We start from the raw sequence: 14,949 nt of genomic DNA on the forward strand, positions 1-14,949 counted from the left end.
ATCTATTTTATTTTCCCAGTTGCACAAAATTATGGGGGAGCCAGTCAATTATTTAATGACAGTAGATGCTGCGATTCAAAAAGTTAAAGCTTTATAAACCTTTAAACACAAATTGTCAAAATATACAAAGTAAATATCCTGAAATCAACAAGTCCATTTGGAACAAGCCTAACTCAAAAGTCAAAAAGTCATTGGATTTTGATTCTGAATTCTCAAGCAGCATTTTTCCAACTTTGCCTATCTGTAAATTTTGGTTATTATTGATGAAAACATTTTCCATCAGTTTATGTATCTAGGATGAAATCAACATTTACCAGCATGCACCAATAAAAATCAAATCCTTCCAAGTCTCCTCACAACATACACACATACATACATCCCTCTGGTTTCAATCTGCCAATTTACTCCAACATTAAATTCTCTAAAACAAAATGTAACCCTTCAGATACACCAAAGCTCATTGTTAGGTATAACACAATACATGGGATCACAAATATTCATGACAATGGTATTACACTCTGATCACTGCCCAAATAGACTTTAAGACCAGAAGGGACCATCGTGATCATCTAATCTGACTCCTGCATATCACAGGCCACAGAACCCCACCCACCCACCCACTCCTGTAATAGACCCCTAACCTCTGGCTGCATTACTGAACTCCTCAAATCATGGTTTAAATACTTCAAGTTACTGAGAATCCACCGTTTACTCTAGTTCAAACCAGCAAGTGACTCGTGCTCCATGCTGCTGGGGAAGGTGAAAACCTCTCAGGGTCTCTGCCAGTCTGACCCGGGGAGGGGGGAAAACTCCTTCCAACTCCAAATATGGCAATCAGTTAGACCGTGAACATGTGTGGGAGACCCACCAGCCAGACACCTGGGCAAGAATTCACTGTAGTAACTCAGAGCCCTCCCCATCTAGTGCCTCATCTCCAGCTGTTAGAGATATTTGTTACTGGCAGTCACAGATGGGCCATGCCATTTTAGGCAGTCTCATCATACCATCCCCTCCATAAACTTTGCAATCTCAGCCTTGAAGCCAGTAGGTTTTTTGCCCCCGCTGCTCCCCTTGAAAGGTTGTTCCAGAACTTCACTCCTCTGATGGTTAGAATCCATCTAATTTCGAGCCTAAACTTGTTGATGGCCAGTTTATGTCCATTTGTTCTTGTGCCAACATAAGCCCTTAAATTAAACATTAGGGAGAGAGAGGAGTTATTTATCTCTCTGATGTATTTATAGAGAGCAATCATCTCTCCCCTCAGCCTTCCTTTGGTTAGGCTAAACAAGCCAAGCTCTTTGAGTCTCCTCTTATAAGGCACGTTTTCCATTCCTTGGATCATTCTAGTAGCCCTTCTCTGCGCCTGTCCCAATTTGAATTCATCTTTCTTAAACATGGGGGACTAGAATTGCACACAGTACTCCAGATGAGGTCTCACCCATGCCTTGTATAATGGCAACAGCACTTCCCTATCTCTACTGGAAAGACCTCACCTGATGCATCCTAGGATTGAATTAGACTTTTTTCATGGCCACACCATGCAGGCAGCTCATTGTCATCCTGTGATCAACCAATACACCCAGGTCTTTCTTCTCCTCTGTCACTTCCAACTGATACGTCCCCCAGCTTATAGCAGACATTCTTGTTGTTAGTTTCTGTGATAAATGAAGTGGGGGGAGCTCCCTTTTATGGACACCCAGCCAGCCAGTTAGCTATAAAGTGGCTTGTGGCTGCTTGCTTTACCTGTAAAGGGTTAAAAAGTCCCCCAGGTAAAGAAAAGGGAGTGGGCACCTGACAAAAAACCCAATGGGAAGGCTAGAACTTTTTTAAATTGGGAAAAAAAGCTTTCCCTTTGGGTTCTGTCTTGTTCTCCGGAGAGAGGGGAATAGAAAAAAGTCAGGGCCATGACTGTGCTGTAAAAACCTTTTTGCCAGGTATGGAAATCATCAGATTACACCTAGAGCTACCCATATATGTAAGTAGATCAGGAAATGTCTAGAAAGACACTATTGGGTTTCTTTTATTTTCTGTAAGGCTTGTGGACTCTTCTGTGCGAACCCCAGATGCTTTTGTCTGCTTGTAACCTTTACGATGAACCCCCAAGAAAGCTATTTCGGGTGCTTAATTTTTGGAATTACTCTTTTAAAAATCTAGCAAAAGTCTAAACTCCAGATGTATTTTCTTTTTTGTTTTTAGTAAAATTTACCTTTTTTTAACAACAGGATTGGATTTTTGGTGTCCTAAGAGGTTTGTGCACATGTTAAATTAGCTGGTGGCAACAGCTAATTTCCTTTGTTTTCTTTCTCAGCTCTTCCCGGGGGGGGTGTGAGTGAGAGAGAGAAAGGGCTTGAGGGTAGTGTGTGTGTGTGTGAGAGTGAGAGAACGGGCTTAAGGGTAGAGTGAGTGAGTGAGTGAGTGTGTGTGTGTGTGAGAGAGAGCGCGCGCTTGAGGGTACCCCACAGGAAGGAATTCCCAAGTGTGCCTTCCTGGGATCCAAAAAAGGGGTTTGCATTGGGTGGTGGCAGCGTTTACCAAGCCAAGGTCAGAGAAAAGCTGTAACCTTGGGAGTCTAATACAAGCCTGGAGTGGCAAGTATTAATTTTTTAAATCTTTGCGGGCCCCCACCTTCTGCACTCAAAGTGCCAGAGTGGGGAATCAGCCTTGACAGTTCCTAAGTACATGGCCTTGCATTTTTAAATTTCATGCCATTTCTATTACTCCATTTTTCAAGGTTGTCCAGATCATCTTGTATGATATTCTGGTCCTCCTCAATATTGGCAGTCCCTCCCAACTTCATGTCATCTGCAAATTTTGTTAGTACACTCCCACTTTTTGTGTCAAGGTCCTGAATGAAAATGTTAAATAAGATTGGTCCCAAGACTGATCCCTGAGGAACTCCACTAATAACCTCCCTCCAGCCTGATAGTTCACCCTTCAATATGACCCGTTATAACTCCAATCTAAAGCATGGGATAACAGATTACTCATACAGTGTCCCCTGAAGGTCACTAAACCTAGGTGGGCAGTGAATTAACACCAAAAGAGCCCTCAGCAAGAATGTTGCCCTTGCCCTCCCAAGAGAGGACCGTTAATATCAGTGCCTTGGATGATCGTAACAGCACAGTAGAGCAAGAGAGAGGCAGTCTGTGAAACACCATGACTTAAGCCCCTGAAGGCTATATGGGTCAGAACCAACACCCTGCGCAGACCACAGGAGTAATTTGTTCTCTGCACCAAGCCTAGCTTAACAAACAGGCCAGCTCAGTCTGCACTAGCCGCAATGCCCAGATGGCTTTGAGGGGGATCCCTGTGTCCGGCACGTTGCAGTGACCCCGCCTCAAGGTGACACAGGCGTAGCTTACTGCCCTGATGTCCAAACAAGGATGCAACCTCCTTGCCAAGCACAGCTAGTATAAAGCACTCCAGGCAACTGCTATCCCCTGGAAATCCAGTAACAGCCACGGAGCCAGCAAGACCCCCGGGGTTGTGTAGCTTATAGGAACAGTCAACATGGATTCACCAAGGGCTGACCAGCCTGACTGCCTTCTATGATGAGATAACTAGCTCTGTGGATATGGGGAAAGCAGTGGATGTGATATATCTGGACTTTAGCAAAACTTTTGATACGGTCTCCTACAGTATTCTTGCCAGCAAGTTAAAAAAGTATGGATTGGATGAATGGACTATAAAGTGGATAGAAAGGTGGCTAGATTGTTGGGCTCAACGGATCGATGTCTAGTTGGCAGCTGGTATCAAGCAGAGTGCCCCAGGGGTCGGTCCCGGGGCCGGTTTTGTTCAACATCTTTATTAATGATCTGGATGATGGGATTAATTGCACCCTCAGCAAGTTCACAGATGTCACTAAGCTGGGGGGAGAGGGAGATACCCTGGAGGGTAGGGATAGGTTCCAGAGTGACCTAGACAAATTGGAGGATTGGGCCAAAAGAAATCTGATGAGTTTCAGCAAGGACAAGTGCAGAGTTCTTCACTTAGGAAGGAAGAATCCTATGCACTGCTACAGGCTGGGGACCGACCCGGCTAAGCAGCAGTTCTGCAGAAAAGGACATGGGGATTACAGTGGACGAGAAGCTGGGTATGAGTCAGCAGTGTGCCCTTGTTGGCATATTGGGCTGTATTAGTAGGAGCATTGCCAGCAGACCGAGAGAAGTGATTATTCCCCTCTATTCGGCACTGGTGAGGGCAAACCTGGAGTACTGTGTTCAGTTTTGGTCCCCCCACTACAGAAGGGATGTGGACAAATTGGAAAGAGTCCACCAAAGGGCAACGAAAATGATTAGGGGACTGGGGCACATGACTTATGAGGAGAGGCTGAGGGAACTGGGGTCATTTAGTCTGCAGAAGAGAAGAGCGAGGCGGAATTTGACAGAAGCCTTCAATTACCTGAAGGGGGGTTCCAAAGAGGATGGAGCTTGGCTGTTCTCAGTGGTGGCAGATGACAGAACAAGAAGCAATGGTCTCAAGTTGCAGTGGGGGAGGTCTAGGTTGGATATTAGGAAACACTATTTTACTAGGAGGGTGGTGACGCACTGGAATGGGTTACCTAGGGAGGTGGTGGAATCTTCATCCTTAGGGGTTTTTAAGGCCCGGCTTGATAAAGCCTTGGCTGGGATGATTTAGTTGGGGTTGGTCCTGCTTTGAGCAGGGGGCTGGATTAGATGACCTCCTGAGGTCTCTTCCAACCTTAATATTCTATGATTCTATGATAGGTATTTGCTAGGGGAGGCACACATAGAAGGCCTCAAGGCCTGTAAGACAACAGCTTAGCCAAACTAATTAAGGCATAAGGCCCAAAAAGCCTTAGCATAAGTAGTTTACCAAGAGTCACCCTACAGCAGCATTTCTCAATCTGTGAGTCAGGACCCAAAACTGGGTTGCCAGCATGTTTCAAAGGATTGCATGGCAGCTCTTGTGACTCCTGTCCCAAAGGGCTGGCTGGGCTCACCTCCCTGCTCCAGGCACTGCAACCTCTGGGGTCCCAGCGTCACTCAGGTTTGGCCCAGCTGCATGACGATGGGAGTCCAGGTAGACCGGATTTCAGTGAGTAGGAGTGCAACCCCATGAGCCAGGTCACAATTCCACTCACACACATTTGGTCCAGTCATGGGGACAGGACCTAACCTGCGTGGCACTGCAACCCCGGAAGTTGTGACTCCCAGAGCGGAGAACCAAGCCCAGCCAGCCCCACAGCAAAGGAGCTGCAGGAGCCTCCTCTGTGGGGTGAGTGCCGGGCAGGACCCAATCTGGACCCAAACCACCCCAGGGCCTCCACCCCCAGACTATTTACTGGGTCGTGACAGGCCATAAACATTTACAAATGGGTCCTGAGCCCAAAAAGTTTGAGAACAACTGCCCTAGAGCACAAGATATCAAAAGACAGATGTTGTAACAACTAGACTGCTGGTTGGTAATCACAAGATGCTAGTTTACAGCAGCTTGGGATATTTTTAGTTAGGTACATCAGCCGATGTCTGAGCACAAGAATGCCATGGTAACTAACTGACATATATACCAATAAGCTTGAGGCAAAAGGATTAATAAACTATGGGAGAAGGTACCCCGACATTAGTAGGGCGAGGACATACAAATAAGGAAAGGGACTGAAACCCCAATATCGTTAGGCATACCGGCATCAGCATAACACATTATAAAAGTTATATCCCAGCCTATGTGCTGAGAGAGAAAGATGTAGCTCTTGGGAGATGCCAGGATGACGACCACTGGTGATGGTGATGTTGACGAGGGGGGAGACAACTAACTCGTCCGGTTGTTTTGCAAGGGATGGTGTAAGTATATGGATGCTCAGCTCATTCTGTATCATCTCTACCTGCCTTACTGGGGTGGAGTGTTCGTGAATTTGCTAACGATATTAATAAAATTATAAATATAGTGAGTCTTGCAACTGTGCGCATCGGGGCTCCAAACTAAACAGTAATTCTGATAATACTGAGTCTGAATTCTGTATGCAGAATTCATGTCCCCCCCAGATTTCTTTGCTTCCCAGCAGAAAAATGACTTTCTGACAGCGAAGCAAAGGGAAGCTGCAAGAGCAGTCATACACCTATCCCCAGCAGTGCAAGCGCATTGCTTCGGGCACCCTGAGCAGCTGGCAGAGCGGTAAATCACTGGTTCTTAGCACAGTGCCCTATCTACAGGGCCATACTGCTTCTAACTCTGCTTCTTCCCAGCAATCTTCCACCCACACACAAGGGAGATTCAAAAGAGTGATAACTGTACGTAGACAGGGTCAGTTTCAAGAGATGGTTTTCTTCTTGAGCAAGCACCAGCCAATCCCTCCTCTGGGAGAAGCTGGCAGCATTTGGGCATTGACAATCCACTCCAACAATGGCCCCAACATCTATCTCCCTGTTGACTTTCACCAGACAAGCGAGACATGGATCAAATCCACATGTTATAAAATACAGAGCATCCAGCACGTCAGTGAGCACCAGTGACTAACACTCAAGCAGAGATTTGGGGCCTGATCCTCATTTGGTGCAAGTCAGCAAACTGACTTCAAAGGCGCAACAGCAATTTAGGTCAGCTGAGATTCTGTCCTTTTGTATCTGTCTCCTCAAGAAACAACTTCACTGCACCTGGGGCAGCCAGCTCGGTCTGGATCGAAGTGATCTTACCGGCAAACAATGCCTCACAGCAAGAAACACTTGACTGTCACTGGCTCCATCCAAGCCCCATTCACCATATTATTCCCCACCCACAACAGTTCCAATTACAGGGATTTCATAATGATTGTGGCAAAAGCTCCCAGCTCCCTATGTCATAAGTTGCAATCATCCCAGTTTGGAGCATGAACCCTGCCGCCAGTAATGCAGCCAACTCCCGCCCTGCTTCACTGCTCACAAGATTATCTTCACACTATTGTGCATGTTGTACCTAAGGTTAATATTTTTTCCCTTCTGATTTCTGGTGCAAGACCAGGGCTTGGAGAAGTCCATGGCTCCTAAAGTCCTTCTGTCCTCCGAAGTGTTCCTAACCCTAGAGCCCATGACATACTTGACTTTAAAATCACATCAGTCTGATTACCATCTTCCTTCCCTACCATCTTCCTTCCCACCCCACTTCAACATAAATTTAGCAGCCAGCCTCTAAGAGTTCAACGTATTTGAAAGCTTGGATGGGGTCATCCACCTTTGGTCTAGGAGCGCATTTTTGGCACTTGGCAGAAGATAGAACAAGGCAAGTAGCAGAGTTCAGACTAGTGTCATGGTCAATCCTGGTACATTATAAGAAGAGCTGTCAACATTCAAGAAGGAGAGAGTGAAAGCTCATGTACACACAACCCAGTAAGTCACATTACCAGAGAGGTACCACTCCTCCCACATCACACTCACGACCCCGAAATAGGTATGTTCCAGGCAAAGAACGGTGCTATAGCCATTTAGCTGCCCATTCTACTCAACCAAGGCGAGATTTACTAATCCTATCCCATGATTCAGAAAGGAGTCAATTTTTAAGGCCTGAAGACACCACTGTGATCATCCAACAGAACCTCAAGCATACACAGGCCATTGAATTTCACCCAGTTCTTGCTATTAGCTGCTGAGCACAAATCTACAATAGACAGGCTCTTGCAAACACTATCTTCTTAGGCCCTTTTCTGCCACTTACTGATACCCCAGAAGAGAACTGGTGGGAATGGAGGGTAGCCTACCCCTAAAAAATTTAGGCCAGAATGTTCAAAAGTAGGTCTTGATTTTGAGGGACGCCATTTTGGGGTAATCAATTTGAGACATCTGAAAGGAGGCTGATTTTCCCAGGGGCCGAGCCTTGACACTCCCCTATGAAGCCACCAGGAGGCAGCATTGCCATTACTCTGCAGACACAATAATGGGGGTGGTGGTTATTTACTGAGCTCTGCTAATGTGCTCAGCACTGTACAGACACAGCGGAAAACACAGAGCTTACAGTCTAAATCAAACACAGGGGGGCACAGAGCACTGCCTACGAAGCAGCCCATGGGTGGCTTTGCTGCCCTGTGTTTGATTTAGACTGTAAGCTCTGTGTTTTCCGCTGCGCCCGTCCAGCGCTGAGCACGCTAGCAGTGCTCAATAAATAACCACCATCCCCATTATTGTGTCTGCAGAGTAATGACAATGCTGACTCCTGGTGACTTCACAGGGGAACGGATGGGCCAAACTCTCGGAGGGGCCGGAGTTACATCGGGATGATCTCCTCCTTCCAGCCAAGAGGCACTGCAGCATGGAAGAGAGAAACCATATTAAGAAATAGCTTCTTCTGGCCTCTGCCTTCAAAGCCCTCCACCATTGAGCCCCACCCTAACTTTCCAGTCTAGGGCCAGCTCCTCACCACATTGCGCCATTGCCTTCTAACGCAACACTCACCGTCTGGGAATCTGATTTCTTAGGGCAACGCTGACCCCTCCCTCCCCAATCGCTCTGCCAACTCCAGCTTTGATCGCCCACTCACCTGATTTCCTCACAGATGCCCCCATGCTTTCTCTCATGCCTCCCTCCACACATGGGAACGAATGCCCCGCTGGCCACAATTTGCAAAGCCTCCCCCTTACTCTCTCTTCAATCCCTCCTTAAAACCCACCTCTGCCAGGATGCCTTGGCAAAGCCAGTGACTAGTTGTGGCTACTGGGACCCCTAGGAGTCCTGCCATAGGCAGACGCACCTCTCTCTGCTGTTACTTTGCTCTCCCAGCCCTGTTCATTCATCTGCCAGCTATTATCAGAATGGGAGTCTGCAAGTTCTCTGGGGCAGTGACTGCATATTTAGGGCCTTGCTCAGCAGGGCCCTGATCCTTGACGGGAGTCGTTCGGGGATACAGTAAACAAACACCAAGGCAGAATGGCTACACATCAACCTGTTCGTGTGGCTCCCGATTTCACAAAGGCTCCTAGGTGCTGGAACTGAAGCGGTTTCCATCACATGCAGGGTTTACAGTTTGGTTCAGTGGCTCTTGGCACCCCCACTACACAAATTGTTCCAGAGCCTCTGCAGAGGCTTGGCATATGCACTAAACACCCTGCAGGAGCATGGTCGATTTCAAGATTCCTCTGGACGGACAGACACACACCCCCTCCCAGGAGAGAGGATGACAGATCCCGATGAACCTGCGCGTCAGTATGTGCCAACGGGAGGCCGGAGGAGGAGCCATAAGGTGCTGACAACAACTGCCCATAGCAGTTACCCGCGATGTAACCCCACTGAAGCCCCCTGAGTTACACCCAGGGTGGACTTGGCCCCATGTGATTGCTCGCCCAGATAGCACAGGCCGTGGCTGCTGCTGCAAGTTGCCATGGCAACCCCATTAGGCCTTTCTGCAGCCAGCAGCAGCATTGCACAGAGGTGCCCAGCGCACAGCCGTTGGTTGCTGTGCTTGGGCCGTGCACACAGGAGCCTGCGTGGTAGCTGCCAGCCTACAGGAAAGGCTTTTGGGTGTTGAAACGGGGGCGGTGTGCCACATTGACATCCCACTCTCCCAGGCTTCCCTTGAGGCACTGTGCATATAGCATTTCCAGCACAATGCACTGGGCATGCTCACCACGTGCATGACACAGATCCAGCCTCCCCCAGCCACTGGCACACACATTCCACAGCTCCAAGGGCATCACCTGCATAGTAACACATCTTTACAAAGGCACCACTGAGCAACCTCAGCGGCCGAACCATTGTAACAAGCAGGACTTACCCCGGCGCTTCCATTTCAGCACCAGATGGGCCAGAACTCCACTAATGAGTGCTGTGGGGCCACACCGTGTCCCCACATAGCAGGCATCTCCCCAGACCTCAAGGATTAGGGATTGCCAGTCACATTCATCCCAAATCCATCATCAAAGAACGCTGCAACCAGGGTCAAATCTACAGGAGTGTATTCTTCTGCCCACCAACCCCCCCACCCATTCCTTTCCCCCTACATGGCTTCAGCAGCTGGGCTGGATGGAGGAGTTTTGCATGCAAGAAATGGATCTCCTGGGAGTGGAGAGAAAGATTGTAATGAGAAGGACACAGCCACAGCCAAGCTGGATCAATATACTAATTCTGCATGCAGCATGTGTGTGGCCATATTTTTTCTAGACTGGGGAAGGCTATTAAAGAGGATAAAGAACTCTAGAGTGGCAGACAAAGCATATGCAAAAATGTACGTCCAGGCACCTCTGTTTTGTTAGGTGATAGATACATGGGGAGGGGCGATACACACAATGCTGTAGCATCGTTGGACAGGTGAACTTAGCATACGGAAGGGGAGCTGTGGGTGGCTGCTTGGACACAGGTGTCAGAAAGACGATGCCACTGTTTTGCAGGCTGGGTGTATTTTGCATGCAGGAGGCAAGGTGTAAGTGGGAGCATGTGATAAAGCTGATGCTGAAGTTTTGATGGATGGGTGAGTTTTGCAGGCAGGAGGCAAGGGGCACGTAGATGTCTGGAGTCTGATAACCTGTAATAAAGATGATACCATAGTTGTACTGGGTGGGTGAGTGAGTTTTATACAGGAGGTGATGGGAGTAGGGCATTCTGGAGGGGTTTCATAAAGCGAATGAAATAGATTACATGGACAGGCAAATTCAGCCTGGCATGCAGGAAGCAAAGCGTAAGGGTTGCATTAGCATGGCAGGAAGCACATATATGATATATAAAGCCAAGGCCTAGTTCAGATCTCCCACCAGCATAAATTAGGATCAAATCCATTGGAGTCAATGGAGATACAGGTTATACACCAGTGTATAAACAAGACCAGCATTAGGCCCCTGGAAATCAATAGATATTGACAGATGAATTCCGCTTGTAGTAGATAAAGCACATAGAACTCTTTGGCCAGAGCATGGATATGGAATAGAGAGCGTGCAGCCGTGTGGATGGATATGGGAGTCTTGCATGAGGGCTGCGCATGTGCATACACAGTATTTGAATGCAAAGAGGATACAGGGACAAAAGCCTTGATGGGAAATGAGGTGCCTGTGGATACTTTTCCACTATGTTACAAGAGGAATGAAGTTGGTTAGCTGCATATATAATAGAAACCACTCTAACCTGGATTTAATTACCTGGAGGAAGAGGAGTGTTATTCAGAGGGCACACGAGCCTGCATGTTACAATGTGGAGGACTAGAAGTGTGGGTGCAAATTTTGGCTGGATTAATATGAATGACACATGCAAGAGGTCACATGGATGTGGCCACTTGGGGGTGCAGGCTGGGTGCATGGCTGTCCATGTGGGGCTGTAGGATGCATGGCTGCTGGATACAAGAGGAGCAGTGCATGTGGCTGTGGGGGTGCAGACTGCTGGCCGGGGCGCATGGCTGCTTCGTGCAGAAAAGGCCGTGCATGGGGCCTTCTGGAGGCACAGGATGCATGGGGGCTGTGCATGTGGCTCTTTGGACAGCAGGCAGCACCCCCAGACAAGGTGCATGGCTGCTGCGTGCATGAGAGGCCATGCATGTGGCCCTCTGGGGGTGCAGGGCGCATGGCTGCTGCAGACAGAAGGGGCCCTGCCTGTCACTATCGGGGGGGTGCAGGGCGCGTGGCTGCAGCAGACAGAAGGGGCCCTGCCTGTCACTATCTGGGGGGGGTGCAGGGCGCGTGGCTGCTGCAGGCAGGAGGGGCCCTGCCTGTCACTATCGGGGGGGTGGAGGGCCCGTGGCTGCTGCAGACAGGAGGGGCCCTGCCTGTCACTATCGGGGGGGTGCAGGGCGCGTGGCTGCTGCAGGCGGGAGGGGCCCAGCCTGTCACTATCAGGGGGGTGCAGGGTGCGTGGCTGCTGCAGGCAGGAGGGGCCCTGCCTGTCACTATCGGGGGGGTGGAGGGCCCGTGGCTGCAGCAGGCAGGAGGGGCCCAGCCTGTCACTATCGGGGGGGTGGAGGGCCCGTGGCTGCAGCAGGCAGGAGGGACCCAGCCTGTCACTATCGGGGGGGTGGAGGGCACGTGGCTGCTGCAGGCAGGAGGGGCCCAGCCTGTCACTATCGGGGGGGTGCAGGGCCCGTGGCTGGTGCAGACAGGAGGGGCCCAGCCTGTCGCTATCAGGGGGGTGCAGGGCCCGTGGCTGCTGCAGACAGGAGGGGCCCAGTCTGTCACTATCGGGGGGGTGCAGGGCCCGTGGCTGGTGCAGACAGGAGGGGCCCAGTCTGTCACTATCGGGGGGGTGCAGGGCCCGTGGCTGCTGCAGGCGGGAGGGGCCCAGCCTGTCGCTATCAGGGGGGTGCAGGGCCCGTGGCTGCTGCAGGCAGGAGGGGCCCAGCCTGTCACTATCGGGGGGGTGCAGGGCCCGTGGCTGCTGCAGGCAGGAGGGGCCCAGCCTGTCACTATCGGGGGGGTGCAGGGCCCGTGGCTGCTGCAGGCAGGAGGGGCCCAGTCTGTCACTATCGGGGGGGTGCAGGGCCCGTGGCTGCTGCAGGCAGGAGGGGCCCAGTCTGTCACTATCGGGGGGGTGCAGGGCGCCTGGCTGCTGGAGGCAGGAGGGGCCCAGTCTGTCACTATCGGGGGGGTGCAGGGCGCGTGGCTGCTGCAGACAGGAGGGGCCCAGCCTGTCACTATCGGGGGGTGCAGGGCGCCTGGCTGCTGCAGGCGGGAGGGGCCCAACCTGTCACTATCGGGGGGTGCAGGGCCCGTGGCTGCAGCAGGCGGGAGGGGCCCAGCCTGTCACTATCGGGGGGGTGCAGGGCGCCTGGCTGCTGCAGGCGGGAGGGGTCCAGCCTGTCGCTATCAGGGGGGGTGCAGGGCGCCTGGCTGCTGCAGGCGGGAGGGGCCCAGTCTGTCACTATCGGGGGGTGCAGGGTGCGTGGCTGCAGCAGGCGGGAGGGGCCCAGCCTGTCACTATCGGGGGGGTGCAGGGCCCGTGGCTGCTGCAGGCGGGAGGGGCCCAGCCTGTCGCTATCAGGGGGGGTGCAGGGCCCGTGGCTGCTGCAGACAGGAGGGGCCCTGCCTGTCACTATCGGGGGGGGTGGAGGGCCCGTGGCTGCTGCAGGCAGGAGGGGCCCAGCCTGTCACTATCGGGGGGGTGCAGGGCGCCTGGCTGCTGCAGGCGGGAGGGGTCCAGCCTGTCGCTATCAGGGGGGGTGCAGGGCGCCTGGCTGCTGCAGGCGGGAGGGGCCCAGTCTGTCACTATCGGGGGGTGCAGGGTGCGTGGCTGCAGCAGGCGGGAGGGGCCCAGCCTGTCACTATCGGGGGGGTGCAGGGCCCGTGGCTGCTGCAGGCGGGAGGGGCCCAGCCTGTCGCTATCAGGGGGGGTGCAGGGCCCGTGGCTGCTGCAGACAGGAGGGGCCCTGCCTGTCACTATCGGGGGGGGTGGAGGGCCCGTGGCTGCTGCAGGCAGGAGGGGCCCAGCCTGTCACTATCGGGGGGGTGCAGGGCGCCTGGCTGCTGCAGGCGGGAGGGGCCCAGCCTGTCGCTATCAGGGGGGCCGCTGGCAGCCCAGGACTCACCCAGCACAAAGTAGGGCAGCTCGGTGTTCTCCAGATCATCCACCACCACCATCTCCCCGGGGAAGTCGTTGCGCACCGAGAAGAGCAGCTTGGGCTCCGAGGCCGAGGGGCTGTGCATGATGCTCAGGTCGTTCTCCCGCAGGAAGGGCAGCGCCGACACCGTGATGCTCTTGAGCTTGCACTCCAGCTCCTTGGACGGGTCCCCGTCCGCCTCCGCGGGCCCGGCGGCGGCGGCGGCAGCCTGCGGGAGCCAGCAGCAGCAGGCGGCAAGCAGGGCGCAGAGCCGGGCTAAAGCCATCTTGAGCCCGATCCGCCTTCCCTCCCTTCCCAGCGCTGAGAGCGGGCGCGGGGGGGAAGAGCCCTGCGCGGCGGGGCCGCGATGCAGCTTGCAGGGCAAGGCTCCGGCTCGGATGCACCCCCCGCCGCTGGGTTCCTTTGTTCGCAGGCTGCAGGCACGGGGAGGAGTGCGGTGGATTCACAGAAGCAGCTGTGCCTCCGAGCCGGCTGCCAGCGCTGCTGCCTTTCTCCTCCTGTGCATCCTCTCCCCGGCGCTCGCTCACGCGCTGCTATCCACCTGCTTTGCAATGTCGGCGGTTGCTTTCAGTTTTTCCCCCCATTACACTGTGCAAATGCAAAGATCTGACCCCCACCACTGCATTCTCCAGAGGGGGCAACCGAGCAGCGCCTTAAAGGACAGCCTCAGAGCTGAGAGCAGAGGCTTTTGATCCTGGATTATCATCTCCAGTGCAAAAATTTGCAGCGTGTCCTGTTCATACCTCTGCTTTTCTCTCACTCTCTCCTAATTTGCTCGATCACCTGCACACACACCCCCCCCCCCAAAAGTACAGCTCCAGATTGGTTTCTGGTTGAGGGGGTGCAAAAAGAATGTTTGCAACTATTACAAATGCGGTGGCAGTTTCACTGAAGCGGGGCAGGAGACTGGCAGAGTGCACGCCAAACGTGGGAAGTGTCTGCCCATCAGCCCATCTCGAGATCATTACAGTTCACCTCTCAAAAGGAATATTGCCAGCTGTCTTACACTCCTGCAACCGCTTTGCAAGCAGCAGAGTCGGGCAGGGTAATGCAGGGTTTGGCTCAACATGGTGCGAAAGTATCATTTGGGTGAAATAAATCAAGCCTAGCCACGCCAAGGGTAGAATGCCATAATGAAGTGTTAACTAATCTTTACAAACGCTCTGTAAAGCATTTTGGGACCGATCCAACTGCCACTAAAATCAATGGACAGATTCCCATTCCCTTCCATGGAAACTGGAGCTGGCCCTCATTTCCTCTAGGGCTTGGGGTGCTAACCCTATTTTAGCAATCAGCTGTTAAAAGAATACACTTAAGCAAGGGATATTTTTGGTATGCAACTGTGTTTTGTAGTTTGTGTATTCAACCTACAGGCATCCAAATAGATATTCCCTCATGCCTTAACTAATCACCATACCTCTCAAAGTCAGCTGTCCCTCATTACATCCTTATGAATCAGGGTAACATTTTCAAAAGCACCTCAGTGACTAAGGA

General features: G+C 52.1%; 1 protein-coding gene across 4 annotated transcripts in view; it reads right to left on the minus strand.

Moving 5' to 3' along the window:
• ASTN1 (astrotactin 1) overlaps positions 1-14,418 on the minus strand; it is a 188,125-nt gene extending 173,707 nt beyond the window's left edge. The window contains exon 1 of one of the 4 annotated variants that reach the window (XM_043520869.1): positions 13,423-14,418. In XM_043520869.1, the coding sequence (XP_043376804.1) occupies positions 13,423-13,720 (298 nt within the window). In that variant the 5' untranslated portion in view covers positions 13,721-14,418. The remainder of the gene's footprint in view (positions 1-13,422) is intronic. The other 3 variants (XM_037907690.2, XM_043520870.1, XM_037907689.2) reach the window with 3 other exon arrangements.
• Between the last annotated feature and the right edge of the window lie 531 nt (positions 14,419-14,949).

The sequence above is a fragment of the Chelonia mydas genome, chromosome 8 (genome assembly GCF_015237465.2).
Source record: "Chelonia mydas isolate rCheMyd1 chromosome 8, rCheMyd1.pri.v2, whole genome shotgun sequence".
NCBI classification, from domain to species: domain Eukaryota; kingdom Metazoa; phylum Chordata; order Testudines; family Cheloniidae; genus Chelonia; species Chelonia mydas.